Here is a 19,500-nt window from a genome sequence, read left to right as displayed (position 1 = left end):
TCCCATAAACAGCAATGTGATGTTGGCTGAGGTATAAATATTAGCCAGGGCCACAGGAAGATCTTGCCTGCTCCTCTTCAAAATAGTGCCATGGGATCATTTATGCCCACCTAAGAGGGCAATGGAGCCTCGATTTAATGCCTCATCTGAAGGATGGTACCTCTGACAGTGCAGCACTCCCTTAGTAACAGTGAAACACAGCTGGCTCCTATTTAGCCAATGTACACATTTTTGTGGCATTATCATGTTTGTCCTTTCGTTCCACTCCAATTTCCTTTCAGTTCTCTACCTTTGCCTCTCCTCCTCGAAGACAGTGATTTACTTTGGAGGATGAATCCACACTTGCCCACCTATACCTTCTCAGAGGGCCATTTATCATGTGAGAGTAAACTGGGCCAATGGATATTGGCAGCCTGTTTAAACACGGACATGAAATCCTGATCTTATCCCAAGTCAGCTTTCACCTTGTACGTATTTCAAGCGGGGTTGGAAAGTAGCCTTCAGAAACAGAATCCCAAGCAGATTATTCTTCAAAGGAAGGACACTGAGGGAAGGTGTAGTTCTGCCATCCCAGAGATCGAATAACTGCAGAGACTATCAGTCAAATATGGGATTCTCCTCGCCTGTCTGACTCAGTGCCATGTATCTATTGAGTTACAGGCTGGGTGGGGTGTGGGGAGAAGAGAACTGCATTATTTTCGATCTCTGACCCCAAATTAAGCTCCAACAAAGGTAGCTGATGCATGTATAGAAAGTATAAGAGGTAGGGATTACCAATTGACAACACAAACGTGCCCCATGGTCGAATGGGGTTGATGAAGAACGGTCTCCATTGGCATGGGTGTGTTATGGTCTGTATAGGTGTAAAGTGGATGTAGAATGTCATATGAACTGATGATCCAGAGGCTTGCATATTGGCCTGGATTATTCAGATAGGCAGTTCTCATCAGAAGTGGTGATCCACTTGCAGCACAGAAAAAAATATTTGCTCATATTTGCTGCTATATTCGGGAACATAGGAAATAGGAGCAGGAGTAGGTCGTTTGGTCCCTCAAGCCTGCTCCACCATTTAACTAGATCATGGCTGATCTACCTCAATGCCATTTTCCCGCACTATCCCCATATCCCATGTTTAATATCTTTATATCAAGTAATCTATCGATCTCTGTCATGAAGATTCTAAATGACTAAGCCTCCACAGCCGTCTGGGGTAGAGAATTCCACAGATTCACCACCCTCTGAATGAAGAAGTTGCTGCTCATCTCAGCCCTAAATGGCCTACCTCTTATTCTGAGTCTGTTTTCCCCCCCCAGCCAGGGGAAACATCTTTCCTGCATCAACCTTGTTGAACCCTATAAGAATTTTGTATGCTTCAATGAGATCACCTCTCATTCTTCTAAACTCCATAAAAGATAGGCCCAGGCTCTTCAATCTCTCCTCAGGATGTGTTGGTGTTAATTTTTCAAAATTTGCTAGATTCTGGAAAGGTTCCATCAGATTGGAAAGTAGCAAATATAACTCCTCTATTCAAGAAGTGGGGAGGGGAGGCAGAAAACTGGTAACTGTAGGCCAGTTAGCTTGTCGTCTGCCATGGGGAGGGTGTTAGAATCGATCATTAAGGAGGCTATAGCTGGGCACTTAGAAAAACTAAAGGTAATCGGGAATAGTCAGCATGGTTTTGTGAAAGGGAAATCATGTTTAACCAATTTATTGGAGTTCTTTGAAGGAGTAACATGCACTGTGGATAAAGGGCAGCCCGTTGACATACTACTTGGATTTCCAGAAGGCATTTGACAAAGTTTTTAAAAAATTAATTCATGGGATGTGGGCGTCACTGGCTATGCCAGCATTTATTACCCATCCCTAATTGCCCTTGAGAAGGTGGTGGTGAGCTGCCTTCTTGAACCGCTGCAGTCCATCTGAGGTAGGTACACCCACAGTGCTGTTAGGAAGGGAGTTCCTGGATTTTGACCCAGCGACAGTGAAGGAATGACGATATAGTTCCAAGTCAGGATGGTGTGTGACTTGGAGGGGAACTTGCAGGTGGTGATGTTTCCATGAATCTGCTGCTCTTGTCCTTCTAGTCGGTAGAGGTCGCGGGTTTGGAAGGTGCTGTCGAAGGAGCCTTGGTGCATTGCTGCAGTGCATCTTGTAGATGGTACACACTGCTGCCACTGTGTGTCGGTGGTGGAGGGGGTGAATGTTCATGGATGGTGTGCCAATCAAGCTGGCTGCTTGAGTGTTGTTGGAGCTGCACCCATCCAGGCAAATGGAGAGTATTCCATCACACTCCTGACTTGTGCCTTATAGATGGTGGACAGGCTTTGGGGAGTCAGGAGGTGAGTTACTCGCCGCAGGATTCCGAGCCTCTGACCTCTTGCAGCCATGATATTTATACGACTACTCCAGTTCAGTTTCTGGTCAATGGTAAACCCTAGGTTGTTGATAGTAGGGGATTCAGTGATGGTAATGCCATTGAATGTCATGAGGAGATGGTTAGATTCTCTCTTGTTGGAGATGGTCATTGTCTGGCACTTGTGTGGTGCAAATGTTACTTGCCACTTATCAACCCAAGCCTGGATATTGTCCAGGTCTTGCTGCATTTTTACACGGACTGCTTCAGTATCTGAGGAGTCATGAATGGTGCTGAACATTGGACAATCATCAGCGAACATCCCCACTTCTGACCTTATGATTGAAGGAAGGTCATTGATGAAGCAGCTGAAGATGGTTGAGTCGAGGACACTACCCTGAGGAACTCCTGTAATGATGTCCTGGAGCTCAGATGATTGACCTCCAACAACCACAGCCATCTTCCTTTGCGCTAGGTATGACTCCTACCAGCATAGAGTTTCCCCCCTGATTCCCATTGACTCCAGTTTTGCTAGGGCTCCTTGATGCCACACTCGATTAAATGCTGCCTTGATGTCAAGGGCAGTCACTCTCACCTCACATCTGGAGTTCAGCTCTTTTGTCCATGTTTGAACCAAGGCTGTAATGAGGTCAGGAGCTGAGTGGCCCTGGCGGAACCCAAACTGAGCATCGCTGAGCAGGTTATTGCTAAGCAAGTGCTGCTTGATGGCACTGTTGATGACACCTTCCATCACTTGACTGATTGAGAGTAAACTGATGGGGCGGTAATTGGCCGGGTTGGACTTGTCCTGCTTTTTGTGTACAGGACATAGCTGGGCAATTTTCCGCATTGCCGGGTAGATGCCAGTGTTGTAGCTACACTGGAACAGCTTGGCTAGGGGTGCAGCAAGTTCTGGAGCACAGGTCTTCAGTACTATTGCCGGAATATTGTCAGGACCCATAGCCTTTGCAGTATCCAGTGCCTTCGGTCGTTTCTTGATATCACGTGGAATGAATCGAATTGGCTGAAGTCTGGCATCTGTAATGCTGGGGACTTCAGGAGGGGGCCGAGATGGATCATCAACTCGGCACTTCTGGCTGAAGATTGTTGCAAATGCTTCTGCCTTATGATGTGCTGGGCTCCCCCATCATTGAGGATGGGGATATTTGTAGAGCCACCTCCTCCAGTTAGTTGTTTAATTGTCCACCACCATTCACGACTGGATGTGGCAGGACTGCAGAGCTTCGATCTGATCCGTTGGTTATGGGATCGCTTAGCTCTGTCTATTGCATGCTGCTTATGCAGTTTGGCATGCAAGTAGTCCTGTGTTGTAGCTTCACCAGGTTGACACCTAATTTTGAGGTATGCCTGGTGCTGCTCCTGGCATGCCCTCCTGCACTCTTCATTGAACCAGTGTTGGTGTCCTGGATTGATGGTAATGGTAGAGTGGGGGATATGCCGGGCCATGAGGTTACAGATTGTGGTTGAGTACAATTCTGCTGCTGCTGATGGCCCACAGCGCTTCATAGATGCCCAGTTTTGCATTGCTAGATCTGTTCGAAATCTATCCCATTTAGCATGGTGATAGTGCCACACAACACAATGAAAGGTATCCTCAGTGTGAAGGCGGGACTTCGTCTCCACAAGGACTGTGCGGTGGTCACTCCTACCAATACAGTCATGGACAGAAGCATCTGCAGCAGGCAGATTGGTGAGGACAAGTTCAAGTATGTTTCTCCCTCATGTTGGTTCCCCCACCACCTGCCGCAGACCCAGTCTAGCAGCTATGTCCTTCAGTACTCGGCCAGCTCGGTCAGTAGTGGTGCTACCGAGCCACTCTTGGTGATGGACTTTGAAGTCCCCCACCCAGAGTACATTTCGTGCCACCCTCAGTGCTTCCGTAAAAGGTGCCACATAAAAGGTTATTGTGCAAAGTCGGAGCTCATGATGTAGGGGGTAACATATTAGCATGGATCGAAGATTGGCTGGCTGCCAGAAAACAGAGTATGCATAAATGGCTCCTTTTCTGATTGGTAGGATGTGACGAGTGGAGTCCCGCAGGGGTCTGTGCTGGGGCCTCAACTTTTTACAATTTATATCAATGACTTAGATGGGGGGAGGGGAGTGATGGCATGGTATCTAAATTTGCAGATGACACAAAGATAGGTAGGAAAGTATGTTGTGAAGGGGCCATAAGGAGGTTGCAGATAGGTTGAGTGCGTGGGCAAAAATCTGACAAATGGAGTAGAATGTGGGAAAATGTGAAGTTGTTCACATTGGCAAGAAGAATAAAAAAGCGGAGTATTACTTAAACGGAGAACGACTGCAGAATTCCAGAGTGCAGAAGGATCTAGGTGTTCTAGTGCATAAGTCACAAAAAGTTAGTATGCAGGTACAGCAAGTAATAAAGAAGGCTAATGGAATGCTATCCTTTATTACGAGAGGAATTGAAAATAAAAGTAAGGATGTTATGCTTCAGTTATACGGGGCATTGGTGAGACCACATCTCAAATACTGTGTGTAGTTTTGGTCACCTTATTTATGGAAGGATGTAAATGCATTGGAGGCAGTTCAGAGGAGGTTTACTATATTGATACCTGGAACAAGCAGGTTGTCTTATGAGGAAAGATTGGACAGACTGGGCTTGTTTTCGCTGGAGTTTAGAAGAGTGAAAGGAGACTTGATTGAAGTATATAAGATCCTGAACGGTCTTGACAAGGTGGATGTGGACGGGATGTTTCCTCTTGTGGGTGAGTCCAGAACTAGGGGGCATTTTTTTTTTAAATGAGGAGTCGCCTTTTTAAGACAGCTGAGAGTTTTTTCTCTGAGGGTTGTGCGACTTTGGAACTCCCCGCCTCAGAAGGTGATGGAGACAGGGTCATTGAATATTTTTAAGGCAGAGGTTGATAGATTCTTGTTAGGCAAGAAATATGAGAATGCGCCGGCTGGTAAAGTAGGGAAAATCCCAAGATATTCTATAAGTATATTAATGGGAAGAGGATAACCAGGGAAAGAGTAGGACCTATTAGGGACCAAGGGGGAAATTTGTTGGTGGAGCCGGAGGACATTGGTAGGGTCTTGAACGAATACTTCACATCTGTCTTCACCCAAGAGAATGAGGATGTAGATATGGAACTGAGAGAGAGAGACTGTGAGGTTCTTGAGCAAATTGTCATAGGGAGTGACAAGGTATTGGAGGTTTTGGCAGGCTTAAAAGTGGACAAATCTCCAGGTCTGGACAATTTGTGTCCCAGGATGCTGTGGGAGGCGAGGGTGGAGATTGCAGGGGCTCTGACCCTAATTTTTAATTCCTCTCTGGCCACGGGGGAGGTGTCAGAGGACTAGAGAACAGCTAATGTGGTCCTGCTATTTAAGAAAGGTTGTCGAGATAAGCCAGGGAACTACAGACCAGTGAGTCTCACGTCAGTGGTAGGGAAACTATTGGAGAAAATTCTGAAGGAGAGAATCTATCTCCACATGGAGAGGCAAAATTTGATTAGGAATGGTCAGCACGGCTTTGTCAGAGGGAGGTCATGCCTAACAAATTTGATTGAATTTTTTGAGCATATGACCAGGTGTGTAGATGAGGGTAGTGCAGTTGATGTCGTTTACATGGATTTCAGCAAAGCCTTTGACAAGGTCCCACATGGGAGACTTATCAAGAAAGCAAATGCACATGGGATACAAGGTAACTTGATAAGGTGGATTCAAAATTGGCTTAGCTGTAGGAGACAGAGAGTGATGACAGACGGCTGTTTTAGTGACTGGAAGCCAGTGTCCAGTGGCGTAGCGCAGGGATCTGTGCTGGGTCCCCTATTGTTTGTCATTTATATAAACGACATAGATGACTCTGTGGCGGGTAGGATCAGTAAGTTCGCGGATGACGCAAAGATTGGCCGAGTGGTTAACAGTGAGGTGGAGTGTCTTGGGTTACAGGAAGATATGGACGGGATGGTCAAATGGGCAGAAAAGTGGCAGATGGAATTTAACGCTGAAAAGTGTGAGGTGATACACTTTGGAAGGAGTAATGTGACACGGAAGTATTCAATGAATGGCCTGACACTGGGAAGTTCTGAAGAACAAAGGGACCTTGGTGTGTTTGTCCATAGATCTCTGAAGGCAGAAGGGCAGGTGGTGAAAAAGGCATATGGGACACTTGCCTTAATCAATCGAGGCATAGATTACAAAAGCAGGGAGGTCATGTTGGCGTTGTACAGAAGTTTGGTAAGACCACAGCTGGAGTACTGTGTGCAATTCTGGTTGCACATTTTAGGAAGGATGTGATTGCATTGGAGGGGGTATAGAGGCGATTCACCAGGATGTTGCCTGGGATGGAACATTTCAGCTATGAAGAGAGGTTGGATAGGCTTGGTTTGTTTTCGCTGGAGCAGAGAAGATTGAGGGGTGACCTGATCGAGGTGTACAAGATTGAGGGGCATGGACAGGGTGGATAGGGAGCAGCTGTTCCCCTTAGTTGAAGGGTCAGTTACGAGGGGTCACAAGTTTAAGGTGAGGGGCGGGTGGTTTAAGGGGGATTTGAGGAAGAACTTTTTTACCCAGAGGGTGGTGATGGTCTGGAATGCCCTGCCTGGGAGGGTGGTAGAGGCGGGTTGCCTCACATCCTTTAAAAAGTACCTGGATGAGCACTTGGCACATCATAACATTCAAGGCTATGGGCCAAGTGCTGGCAAATGGGATTAGGTAGACAGGTCAGGTGTCTTTAATGCATCGGTGCAGACTCAATGGGCCGAAGGGCCTCTTCTGAACTGTATTGTTCTGTGATTCTGTGAATCGAAGGTTATCGGGGGTAGATGGGAGTGTGAAATTTGAGAGACAAACAGATCAGCCATGATCCTGAATGGCGGAGCAAGCTCAAGGGGCAGAATGGCCGCCTTCTGCTCCTAATTCGTATGTTTGTATGACAATCCTGCCATCCCAGGGATCAGTTTGGCGAGCCTTCGTTGCACTCCCTGTATGGCAAGTGTATCCTTCCTTGGATAAGGAAACAAAAACTGTACACAGTACTCCAGGTGCATTCCAAATCAAGACTCTCCACAATTGCAACAGGACTACTTCACTCCTGTACTCAAATCCTCTTGCAATAAAGGCCAACATATCATTTGCCTTCCTGATTGCTTGCTGCACCTGCATGTTAGTTTTCAGTAACTTATGGACAAGGACACCCAGGTCCCTTTGGACATCAGCACTTCCCAATCTCTCACCATTGAAGGAATACTTTACTTCTGTTTTTCCTACCAAAATGGATTACTTCACATTTTTTCGTGGGATATACACTGCAAATGGTGACTGATATTTCACTGAAGTGTCGTTACTGATCATTTTTGACTGTTTACTCTACTGCCCAAATCTCAAATGTTAGAAAGCTGCCAACCATCCGCATTTGACATGGATGATCTGCATTTAGAGGTCAAAGCTGCCCATTGCAGCCTAGCTCCGCTCCCTTGAATGCCACTCCGATCCAACTCCTGTTTGAAGTGATTCCAGCATGCTGCATGCTTTGGATGAGATTCTTGCGAGAACAGGAGCACCCATCTACTGGAATGCTGCAGCCAGAATCACTTGGAACCGGAGTAGGGCTCGGGTACAAACAGGATTGAGGTAGGGTAGAAAGGAGTAAAGATATGAGGGAAGCAACAGGGAAAGGGGAAGAAGGAATGAAGGGAAGGAATTAAATGAAGTAGGGAGGAAAGGGGGAAGATGAAGAGAAGAGAGTATGGCCATCATTACCTGAGGGAAGAGTGCTAGGTTGTACTGGGTGCCATATTGAATGTGGGGCTGAAAGAAGTGGGCTGACGAGGGGGAAAGGCAGAAGAATACCAGCTGGGAAAAGGAGATGAATGGCCGTTTGAATGGAGAGATTGATGAGGATAAATGGAAAAAGAGAACCAGGTTTAATGGAGGGGGAGAGGGAAGAGTCTATGAATGGGCTGGTTGGAGGAGAGAAGAGTGGAGAATTGGACAGGGTACCATGTCTGAACTGGAGAGAATACAGTGTTTTTGTGAATGGCGACGGGTTTAGTGTTGGAATTGTAATAGTGGCTTGAGGTAAATCCTGGAGCCACAATTGTGTAGCTGGCTCGTTAAAAATCCAAATGTGACTTTAGGTAATCTGAATATACAGAACAGGAAAAGGACCGTTTTGGTCCTTCTGACTGGCCTTCATCAAAAGTATAATGTACTGCTGATGATTGATATCCCACAAAAATCTTCATTGTGAAAAACCGTTATCAGTTGTGAAATATAAAAATGCATATAATGAACCCGGATGTATCATGATTCATGTAAAAATTCCACATTTCCCAATGGAGTATGTCCCTGGAATACCTTAGAGTTGCACCATCAGTTTGGTGCCTTTCAACATTTTGTTTTCCTTTTTCGGCTTTCAAGTACTCATGTTTATTTTCCCTCTGATGTAAGTGAAGATACAATTGGTATGTTTGTAGATCTAAGTTTCCAGTTGTGGGCTTTTTTGAAGCTGCTGGTCAGCTTTTGCTTGTTTTCCAGGTTGGTATATATTGATTTTTGAATGGTCTCTTATATCAAGCACAAAGGATTATTTTCTGCTATCCCATCTGTTTTCCTTCTGGATATTCAAGTCAGCATCTTACCATTGCTCTGAGGCATCAAGTGAAAATCCTATCACTTTGAATGTCCCAATCAATCACAGTCACCTTTTTTGTTACTGGTTCTAGCTAGGGGAAGGCTGAAAGACCTGAGGGGTCATGGACCCAATTCTGACCCCTGCCCAGCCCATGGGAGAGCAGCAGTTAACAAACGCTATGCTAAAATGCTGTATGTGGCTGAAGCTGTCCGGATCAGACTGCACCTTGGATACTGCATTCATTTGTGGTCACAGTGGCCCATGTGCTACATTCAAGCCCAGGCAATGGTGCAGTGAAGGACCATGGCTCTGATCCCAAGGGTCACGAGGACTCAGATGAGGTAAGGTTTTAAAAAAAGAGAGGAGGCCAAACAGATGAGATGTTAAATGGAATAGAAAAGTTAGCCGTGAGTGCCATTTAAATTAAACCATCCCTTGCAGGACATAGGTGCGAACTGGTAAAGGGGCAAGTTAAGGACTGCTGTCAAGAAGTGCTTGTTCACACACACGCAATGGAATGGACTTTTGGATAGTGCAGTGCAGACTTGGGAATCTTTGAGGGGTAGAGATCGTAGTTTCCTGTGGAGGATAAGCCAACAACAACTTGTATTTGTATAGCACCTTTAACATAATGAAATGTTCCAAGGCGCTTCACAGGGGCATTATAGAATAAAATATGACCTTGCCTATTCTTGGGTCTTTGTGACCCAGCCTCACTAATCACAGGTGACAGCAAAACCACAATCTACCCATATGGTATCAATATTTGTTTGTTGACTTATCTGAAGAAGCTTTGTCACCCACACTTTTGGACTTTTGTTGTGTGCAAGTGCGATGAAAGCCCCATCTGATTAATTCTGTTAATAACACACACAAAGCTGTATGCTGGAACTGATCTATTCTAGAAATGTCATATGGGAATTATTTCTGCACATAAAATGTTTAAGTAGTTCTCATGAGGATAATGCACTGAAAGGATCTGATCACAACTTTGGAAAAACTAGTAATACTAGCCCTTTGTAACACCACTAGCTTGGATATACATAATGAAAGCTAAATTTTGTTTTTTTGCATTCTTTTAATGCCTAATCAAATCTTCCAAATCAAGCTTTCAGTTGTGCCCAGGGTGATTTATGAACTGTTCTTTCATTGTTTTTTGTTCTAGGGTGCCCTCACTGTAAGAATACTATCCCACATTTCACAACAGCTGCTGACCATTTTAAAGAAGAACGAAAGGTAATTTTATGGCTTAAGGGACGGTTCCCGTCTCTCAATCTTGGTGTAAGACAGTTCATCTTTATATTCACATGAACTTAAGAGAGTCATAGTCATTTACGGCACAGAAGGAGGCCATTGGGGTTCATGCTGCTCTCCACGGAGCTACCCAGTCAGTCCCACTCTCATGCTCAATCCCTGTAGCCCTACAAGTTTATTTATTTCAGGTTGCCATCCAATTTTCTTTTGAAATCATGGTCTCTGCTACCACCAGCCTTGTGGGCAGTGAGTTACAGATCATTACCACCCGCAGTGGCTATCCGACCCTGACCCGACGACTGGTGTTGGGTTCGGGTCGGGTCGCTCTTCCAGGTTTGGCATTCGGGCTCGGGTCGCGTCGGACACACTCTATCACCACCTCCGGTACTTTTTGTACTTTTTAAACAACGTTTCAAGTCCAGTTACAGTTTTTGTTGCTTATCTGCACAAGCTTAAAAACTGAAAAATGGAAGCTAGGTTAACTGAACATTCTAGCGGTCGGGTCGGGCGCGGGAAAAAAATGAAAGGGGTCGGGCTCGGGGTCGGATGTGGTTCTGTCGGGCTCGGGTTTCATTTGCAGACCCAAGCTGGCATTTATTCCCACTGCATCTCTTGCTCAAAACCTTCAATCTGTGTCTGCTTAGTCCTTGTACCATTAGTTAATGAGAACAGTTTTTTCTTGCCTACCTTACTTAAGCCTATCAAAATTTTTTACACCTCAATTATAACTCCCATCAATCTCCTTTGCTCTAAGGAGAACAACCCCAGCTTTTCCAACCTAACCTTATAACTAAAATCCTCCATCCCTGGAACCATTCTGATAAATCTCCTCTGCACCCTCTCAAGGACCCTCACACCCTTACTAAACTTGTATAATCTATCTCCCCATCCTCCTGTCCCCAACCTATGGCTTGATGGGTAAATGCACCAAATATGGAACTTGACGAGCATCGAGTCTGGGATCTTCCTGGGCTGAGCAGCTGATTTCAGCTGACCTGGCAATAAGGGCATTGCAGTTGGTCTTTGCGCCTCTTGGTGTGCAAGAGGGAAAATCAGATGGGGTGCCTGATGCCAATTGTTACTCATGCTGAAAGCACATATCAGGTGAGTCCAGGGCAGTGTAACCTCACCACTTCTGTTTAGCAAGTCAGAAACCTGATGTAAAGATAGGGGGAAAGAGTGGGGGTAGGGGGAGTGGGACTAAATGGTTTGCTCTTCAGAAGAGCTGGTGCAGACTTGATGGGTTGAATGTCCCCTTGCTGTGCTGTACTATTCTCCGATTGTGGGCCAATGAGTAATGCAGATTGTCTCCAGGCTGCCTGTATCCTGAAACGTAGAATTACATACATTGTACAGCACAAACAGTGTATGCTGGTGGTTGTGCTCCACATGAGCCTCCTCCCACCCTACTTCATCTCAGATCAGATGAGACAAACCTCATCCTGTTGGAATTGTGGTCAAAGGGACAAGTCTTTGTTTTTAAATTGCTGTGTAGTAATTCACATTACTGCAGTGCTTATAGTTGCACTTTTTAGACATTTTGACGACTCTGCCAACTTGGAGGGAATTAATTTTGCTGTGCACTTCAGAGTATTGTGTCTGTGTCTGCCAGCAATCCAAGCAACAGAAACTGCAGAACTACTTCGGACAGTACAGAAGCTCCCAGCTGGATCAGAAGCTTTCATTTCTTTACCTCCCATTTTATTTCCCTTTCCTCGCCGCCTTACCTTCACATGTCTTTCCTCTGACTGGGAGATTGGAATGTAAAGAAATGGTCTGGAGCTCCAACACGTTGTATCCATTGGGTGGCATAAAGGGCACCAGTGCCCACGACATCCCACAAAGTGAGCTCCTGATCATGCCAGCACAGGGAGAGCTCAGAGTCCGAATTCTGCAGCTACCCACAGCCAGGGAGGGAATCTCAAATGAACTTGTTACTACAACCAACTCATAGACCCAGTGCTACGATTGCCAAGGGCATCATGTGTTGAGACCACCTTGCCCTACTCTTCCCTGATTTCTCTCTCTGCTTTTCCTGTGTTCCCCAATCCATACACTTAGGATATGTGAAAGGAATCTATTCTCGTAATCCAATGCAGTACGGAGGAAGTGCGACATTGTTGTTTGTGCCATTAGGTGTCAGCCATTGCTCAGTGATTCGCAATGGCCTGCTCCTCCTATTTTCTATGTTTCTATGGATTCAAGTCTTACTCCAGGGACTTGAGCACAAAACTAGGCTGACAATCCCAGTGCAAAACTGAGGGAACAACTTTCGGATGAGTCGATAAACCAAGGCCTCATCTCTCTCAGGTGAATGGCACTATTTGGAAGATGAGTCGGGGCGTTCACCCCAATGTCCTGGCCAATACCTACCCCTCAACCAACATAATTAAAATGGATAATCTGGTTGTTATATTGCAGTTTGTGAGATCTTGCCATGTGCCAATTGGCTGCTGCGTTTTCCTACATTACAACACTGACTACACTTCAAAAGTATTTCATTGGCTGTAAAGTGCTTTGAGATGGCCTGAGGTCGCAAAAGGCACTATATAAATGCAAGTCTTTCTTTCCAGCATAAAATAAGTAGTGATGAGTGAGGCCTTTCAGCCCTTCTTAACCCATTCTTCCAAAACGATTTGAGTTTCCCATCCCTCCCAAACATGGCATTTATTAAATGATTCTATTTCCATCATTTAGGGTTTTTACCTCTCCTCTGCCTGCCCTCTTACTGTTAACAGTAAGAAACTTTCAGTTTATGAAGCTATGCTTTCTTCCTGTTACCTCTTTGAACCTCTGATCACCTCTTAACGTGTTTGCATTTGCTTTTGCATTCATCCCAGTAAACCTTTTTGCCTGCATGAATATTCGTGTTTATTCTTGCTGCTTGGATTACTTCTGATTAATTAATCAACTGGTTTATTCTCATGTTTGCTGATTCAGGTTTTGTATGTGCCCAGCAGCATATTCAACATTGCCTTTAAAGTTCTCACTTGACCCTCTTGTTCAAAAACATCCTCCAATCAGTGTGCTTAAGTCTATTCCTTTATATCTTTGAAGTTAACTCTTTAGAAATTTTCTGACTGTTGATCCTCAGTAGTTCTCAACCCCAGATCATGTTAACTGAAGCCATTCTGTGGTCGCTATCCCCCAGGAGTGCTACAACTTCCATTCCTTGTCTTTTGTCTGGGTTGCTTAGCATTACCAAGTCAAGATGTGGACCATCTCATGGCTTCACTGATGCATTTGTTTGATCACATATTACATTTATCAGCTCAAATTGCAAATTACTTTGACATTACCAATCTGGTCCAATTCTCTTCCATAAAAATAACCTTCCCTTCAGCTGCAGTGTTCAAGTGAGGTCTGGCCCACTTCAGATGGATGTTCAAATTACGTACATAAGTGCCTATTTCTTCTAGGATGCCTGTGTTGCATGTTGCCCCTGATGGGGAAGGGAGGACAGGATGGTGAACTGTTCTTGAGAGATGGCCACGAAGAAGCGGCGTCCTATCCATTTCACTTCCTTCCATGTTGGAAACTCATGAGTCTTAGACTCTAAAAACTTTTCCTTGCGCCCTGCCCTAATGGTGCAGATGAGGTCATAAACTCTGCTGGGATAATGTGTGTAAATGAATATGCACAACAACACAGCTGGTGAGCTGCATGATATGGGGGGAAAATGATTCCATTTTGTAATCCCACATAACCGTACAACAGAGTGCAAAGCATAGGAACGCGATTAGGCCATTCAGCCCTTTGAGCCTGGTCTACCATTCAGTAAGGTCATGGCTGATTTGTATCTTAACTCCATTTACTCATCTTGATTCTGTAACCCTTAAGATTTTTGTGAGGCAAGGGTATTATCAATCTCAGTTTTGAAATTTTCAATTGATCCTCAGCCTCAACAGCTTTTTGGGGGAGAGAGTTCCAGATTTCCACTACCCTTTGTGTGAAGAAGTGCTTCCTAACATCACTGCTGAATGGCTTAGCTCTAATTTTATGTTTATACCCCCTTTGTTCTGAACTCCTCCCCACTAGAGGAAATAGTTTCTCTCTCTGCACCTTATCAAATCCTTTAATCATCTTAAACACCTCAATTATATCACTCCTTATTCTTCTATACTCCAGGGAATACGAGCCTAGTCTATGAAACCTGACTTCGTAATTTAACCCTTTTAGCTGAAGCGCAAAAGTCATGTACCTCAGTGAGTTCCAGAAATTCAAATTTTAAGCTAAATCCAGAATTACCTAAATAGAAAATCATGTGGTAAGTCAGAGATGTGGTATTGACCTATGCTTCTGCACAACCTTGCTTTGCAGAGTACATATTGATCAGCGACTTGTGTTAATGGAACAAAACAATGCCTATTCCTGCAGGTCTTGCAAGCATTGCCAAAAATCAATACATTTTATGCTGCTTTGTTCACTTTCCCTATTTTCCCAAATGACTGTCGATAACAATTCCATTAGGCCCATTTCTCTTTGCCAATAAACCAGTTACGTGAATAGGATCTTGCGCTAATAAAGAATCCAGGTTGTTTTCAGGCTCGCTAGAATGCACTGTCAGACTCCCCTTGATCTACCAGCTAACCAAGGCTGTGAGTGGCTGAACATAAACACTTAGGGATGTCCTAACCTGTGCTGAATTAGGTGATCTCAAACTCGATGCAGTAAGGACAATACAATTGTTCTGCTTGCTCTTGGGATTTTGTCAGAGACTTGATACCTCAGTGCAATTGCACCCACTTTCTCGGAATGCTTGTTCAGGTTGAGCCTGATCATGTTCAACTCTGGTGTCATGTTTGACCCTGAGCTAAGCTTCAAACTTCATACCCAATGCAGATAGTCTGCCCACCAGTACGCTTCCCCCCCCCCACCCACCTTTCACAGATTGTGTGTCTCCACCCCTATTTCACCCATCTCTTTGCCCATGCCTTCATCTCCTCCAGGCCTGATTTGCTCCAATACTTTCATCTCCACCTCTCCAAGCTTCTCCTTCCACAAATTTTAGCTCATTTCACCATCGCCTCATCCTGCTCTATAAATGCAAGTTGCTATAGCTTTCATTGAGTCAGCAGCCCATGTGAATTCTAGTTTGTTTCTCACTGTTCGCTGTTCTTGCACACCACAGCATTTTCAAAATTGTGGTTCTCATTTACAAGTCACCCTATGGTTTCAGTCTACTTTATCTCATCACTGTAGTCTCAAATTCTACATCCCAGCTTTCATCCTCTTCTCTTCCAGCTCACGTATACTGCATATTTTTAATAAGGTGTTCAGCTGTGGCTAGTGCGTAGCACTCTCGCCCCTGAATCAGAAGGTTGTTGGCTCAAGTCCCAGCTTGGAGACGTGAGCAGAAAAGCCTAGGGTGAAACTCCCAGTGCAGACTTTAACTTTCCAAATATTGACTGGAAATACTATAGTTCGAGTACTTTAGATGGGTCTGTTTTTGTCCAGTGTGTGCAGGAGGGTTTTCTGACACAGTATGTGGACAGGCCAACCAGGGGCGATGCCACATTGGATTTGGTACTGGGTAATGAACCCGGCCAGGTGTTCGATTTAGATGTAGGTGAGCACTTTGGCGATAGTGATCACAATTCGGTTAGGTTTACCTTAGCGATGGGCAGGGACAGGTATATACCGCAGGGCAAGAATTATAGCTGGGGGAAAGGAAATTATGACGCGATTAGGCAAGATTTAGGATGTGTAGGATGGGGAAGGAAACTGCAGGGGATGGGCACAAACGAAATGTGGAGCTTATTCAAGGAGCAGCTAATGCGTGTCCTTGATAAGTATGTACCTGTCAGGCAGGGAGGAAGTTGTCGAGCGAGGGAGCCGTGGTTTACTCAAGAAGTTGAAGCGCTTGTCAAGAGGAAGAGGGCGGCTTATGTTAGGATGAGACGTGAAGGCTCAGTTAGGGCGCTTGAGAGTTACAAGCTAGCCAGGAAGGATCTAAAGGGAGGGCTAAGAAGAGCAAGGAGAGGACACGAGAAGTCATTGGCGGATAGGATCAAAGAAAACCCTAAGGCTTTCTATAGGTATATCAGGAATAAACGAATGATAAGAGTTAGAACAGGGCCAATCAAGGATAGTAGTGGGAAGTTGTGTGCGGAATCAGAGGAGATAGGGGAAGCGTTAAATGAATATTTTTCGTCAGTATTTACAGTAGAAAAAGAAAATGTTGCCGAGGAGATTACTGAGATACAGCCTACTAGGCTAGATGGGATTGAGATTCACAAGGAGGAGGTGTTAGCAATTTTGGAAAGAGTGAAAATAGATAAGTCCCCTGGGCCAGATGGGATTTATCCTAGGATTCTCTGGGAAGCCAGGGAGGAGATTGCAGAGCCGTTGTTGTTGATCTTTAAGTCGTCATTGTCGACAGGAGTAGTGCCGGAGGACTGGAGGATAGCAAATGTTGTCCCCTTGTTCAAGAAGGGGAGTAGAGACAGCCCTGGTAATTATAGACCTGTGAGCCTTACTTCGGTTGTGGGTAAAATGTTGGAAAAGGTTATGAGAGACAGGATTTATAATCATCTTGAAAAGAATAAGTTCATTTGCGATAGTCAGCACGGTTTTGTGAAAGGTAGGTCGTGCCTCACAAACCTTATTGAGTTTTTCGAGAAGGTGACCAAACAGGTGGATGAGGGTAAAGCCGTGGATGTGGTGTATATGGATTTCAGTAAGGCGTTTGATAAGGTTCCCCACGGTAGGCTATTGCAGAAAATACGGAAGTATGGGGTTGAAGGTGATTTAGAGCTTTGGATCAGAAATTGGCTAGCTGAAAGAAGACAGAGGGTGGTGGTTGATGGCAAATGTTCATCCTGGAGTTTAGTTACTAGTAGTGTACCGCAAGGTTCTGTTTTGGGGCCACTGCTGTTTGTCATTTTTATAAACGACCTGGATGAGGGTGTAGAAGGGTGGGTTAGTAAATTTGCGGATGACACGAAGGTCGGTGGAGTTGTGGATAGTGTCGAAGGGTGTTGTAGGGTACAGAGGGACATAGATAGGCTGCAGAGCTGGGCTGAGAGATGGCAAATGGAGTTTAATGCGGAGAAGTGTGAGGTGATTCACTTTGGAAGGAGTAACAGCAATGCAGAGTACTGGGCTAATGGGAAGATTCTTGGTAGTGTAGATGAGCAGAGAGATCTTGGTATCCAGGTACATAAATCCCTGAAAGTTGCTACCCAGGTTAATAGGGCTGTTAAGAAGGCATATGGTGTCTTAGCCTTTATTAGTAGGGGGATCGAGTTTCGGAGCCACGGGGTCATGATGCAGCTGTACAAAACTCTGGTGAGGCCGCACTTGGAGTATTGCGTGCAATTCTGGTCACCGCATTATAGGAAGGATGTCGAAGCTTTGGAAAGGGTGCAGAGGAGATTTACTAGGATGTTGCCTGGTATGGAAGGAAGGTCTTACGAGGAAAGGCTGAGGGACTTGGGGTTGTTTTCGTTAGAGAGAAGGAGGAGGAGAGGTGACTTAATAGAGACATACAAGATAATCAGAGGGTTAGATAGGGTGGATAGTGAGAGTCTTTTTCCTCGGATGAGGATGGCAAACACGAGGGATCATAGCTTTAAGTTGAGGGGTGAAAGATATAGGACAGATGTCAGAGGTAGTTTCTTTACGCAGAGAGTAGTAGGGGCGTGGAACGCCCTGCCTGCAACAGTAGTAGACTCGCCAACTTTAAGGGCATTTAAGTGGTCATTGGATAGACATATGGATGTAAATGGAATAGTGTAGGTCAGATGATCGGCGCAACATCGAGGGCCGAAGGGCCTGTACTGCGCTGTAATATTCTAATTCTAATTCTAGTGAGGGAGTGCTGCATCATCTGAAGTTCCATCTTTTGGCTGAGACGTTAAACCGGGGCCTTATCATCCCTCTCAGGTGAACAAAAGACCCTACTGCACTTGAAAAGCAGGGGAGTTCTTCCCAGTGTCCTGGCCAATTTTTATCCCTCAACCAACATTACTTAGCTGGTTACTATTACATTACTGTTTGTGGGAGATTGCTGTGTACAAATTGGCTGACATGTTTCCTACATTACAACAGCGACTACACTTCAAAAGTACTTCATTGGCTTTAAAGCACTTTGGGGTGTCCTGAGGTTGTCAGAGGCACTACGTAAATGCAACTTTTTCTTTTTTAATGTTTTTCTCCAAATTAACATTATACATACTGCACCTTCCAGAGCCTAGTTCATCACGCTTTCAATCATCTCTAATTCAGCCTCCTTCCCACCAATAGCTTTTACTCTGTATGCAATTTCCCACCCCATGAAGCACATTTTGCTAACTTGAAAGGTGCTTATAGAAGCACAAGTGGTTGAGCCAGGAAGAGGGAAACTTGCCGGGACTCCTGCTCCAGCTTGTTATTCAACGGCTCCTGCTGGAACTTGCGAGCTCATGGTCGTCAGGTAAGGACAGGATCAAGTCAGACACGAAGTCCCCGTGATCAAATGGCTTGGTTCACATGTGGCGAATGGCTGAGGTTATAGAAGGCACCTTTCGTTTATGAAGTTGTGACCCTCCCCAGCAAGAGGCCACTGCGTTCAGGAGGGGGGGGGGGGGTGGAAACCAATTGACAGTAAAAAAAAAAGAGGAAATGGCAAAAACTTGTCTGTCTCCTTCAAGTTTACGAATTTAGTCTGGCACAATCGCTCTATTTACAGTCATTTTGGTTCTCTGTATACCTTCTCTGCATACCCAACTTCACTGTTACCCAATACAAGTGAATCGCTCCAGTCTACTAATCATTTTTTTTTAAGCTGCAGTACATTAAAGTTTAACATTCGTGACACATGGAGACTAAATCACGTTGCACTTCCTGCAGGAATTTTTTTTCAATCGATCATGCCATCAAAATTCCACGCTAAAATTTTAGTTAGGCACTTAACAATTTATTGTGTGATCAAGTAGCATATTATGTGGGTTTAAGATAGTGACAGCAGAATAAAGTAATTACAAGGCATATTGGAATTTGCACAGTTGGCAGGTCAAAGGACAAAGTTTACCTCTTACTCTGTCTAGTGCTCTTTATCAGCATATGGTGAATTGCATTCTCTTGAACATGCATGCTGTTGCACAATATTAACACCTTGTGTTCCACATCATTGCTGTTTTTCTCTTGCTTGCAGTGAGTCTTCTCACTTTTTTGGCCTCAATTATATGTCATTTTGGGTAAGAAAAAAAACATGTAAAACAATAAAGGAAAACATTAGTTTATTTCAGCTTTTTTTTTAAACTTATGCCATCACTTACTTTCTGGTACC

At 44.8% G+C, this 19,500-nt stretch overlaps 1 protein-coding gene across 1 annotated transcript in view; it reads left to right on the top strand.

Moving 5' to 3' along the window:
* pdia5 (protein disulfide isomerase family A, member 5) overlaps positions 1-19,500 on the top strand; it is a 126,091-nt gene that overhangs the window by 87,635 nt on the left and 18,956 nt on the right. Inside the window, exon 15 of the mRNA XM_068034842.1 lies at positions 10,141-10,211. Coding sequence (XP_067890943.1) covers positions 10,141-10,211 — 71 coding nt within the window. The remainder of the gene's footprint in view (positions 1-10,140; positions 10,212-19,500) is intronic.

This window comes from Heterodontus francisci, chromosome 7 (assembly GCF_036365525.1).
Source record: "Heterodontus francisci isolate sHetFra1 chromosome 7, sHetFra1.hap1, whole genome shotgun sequence".
Taxonomy (NCBI): domain Eukaryota; kingdom Metazoa; phylum Chordata; class Chondrichthyes; order Heterodontiformes; family Heterodontidae; genus Heterodontus; species Heterodontus francisci.
Note: the sequence above shows the minus strand (reverse complement) of the source record. Positions and strands in the feature narration are given on the sequence as shown.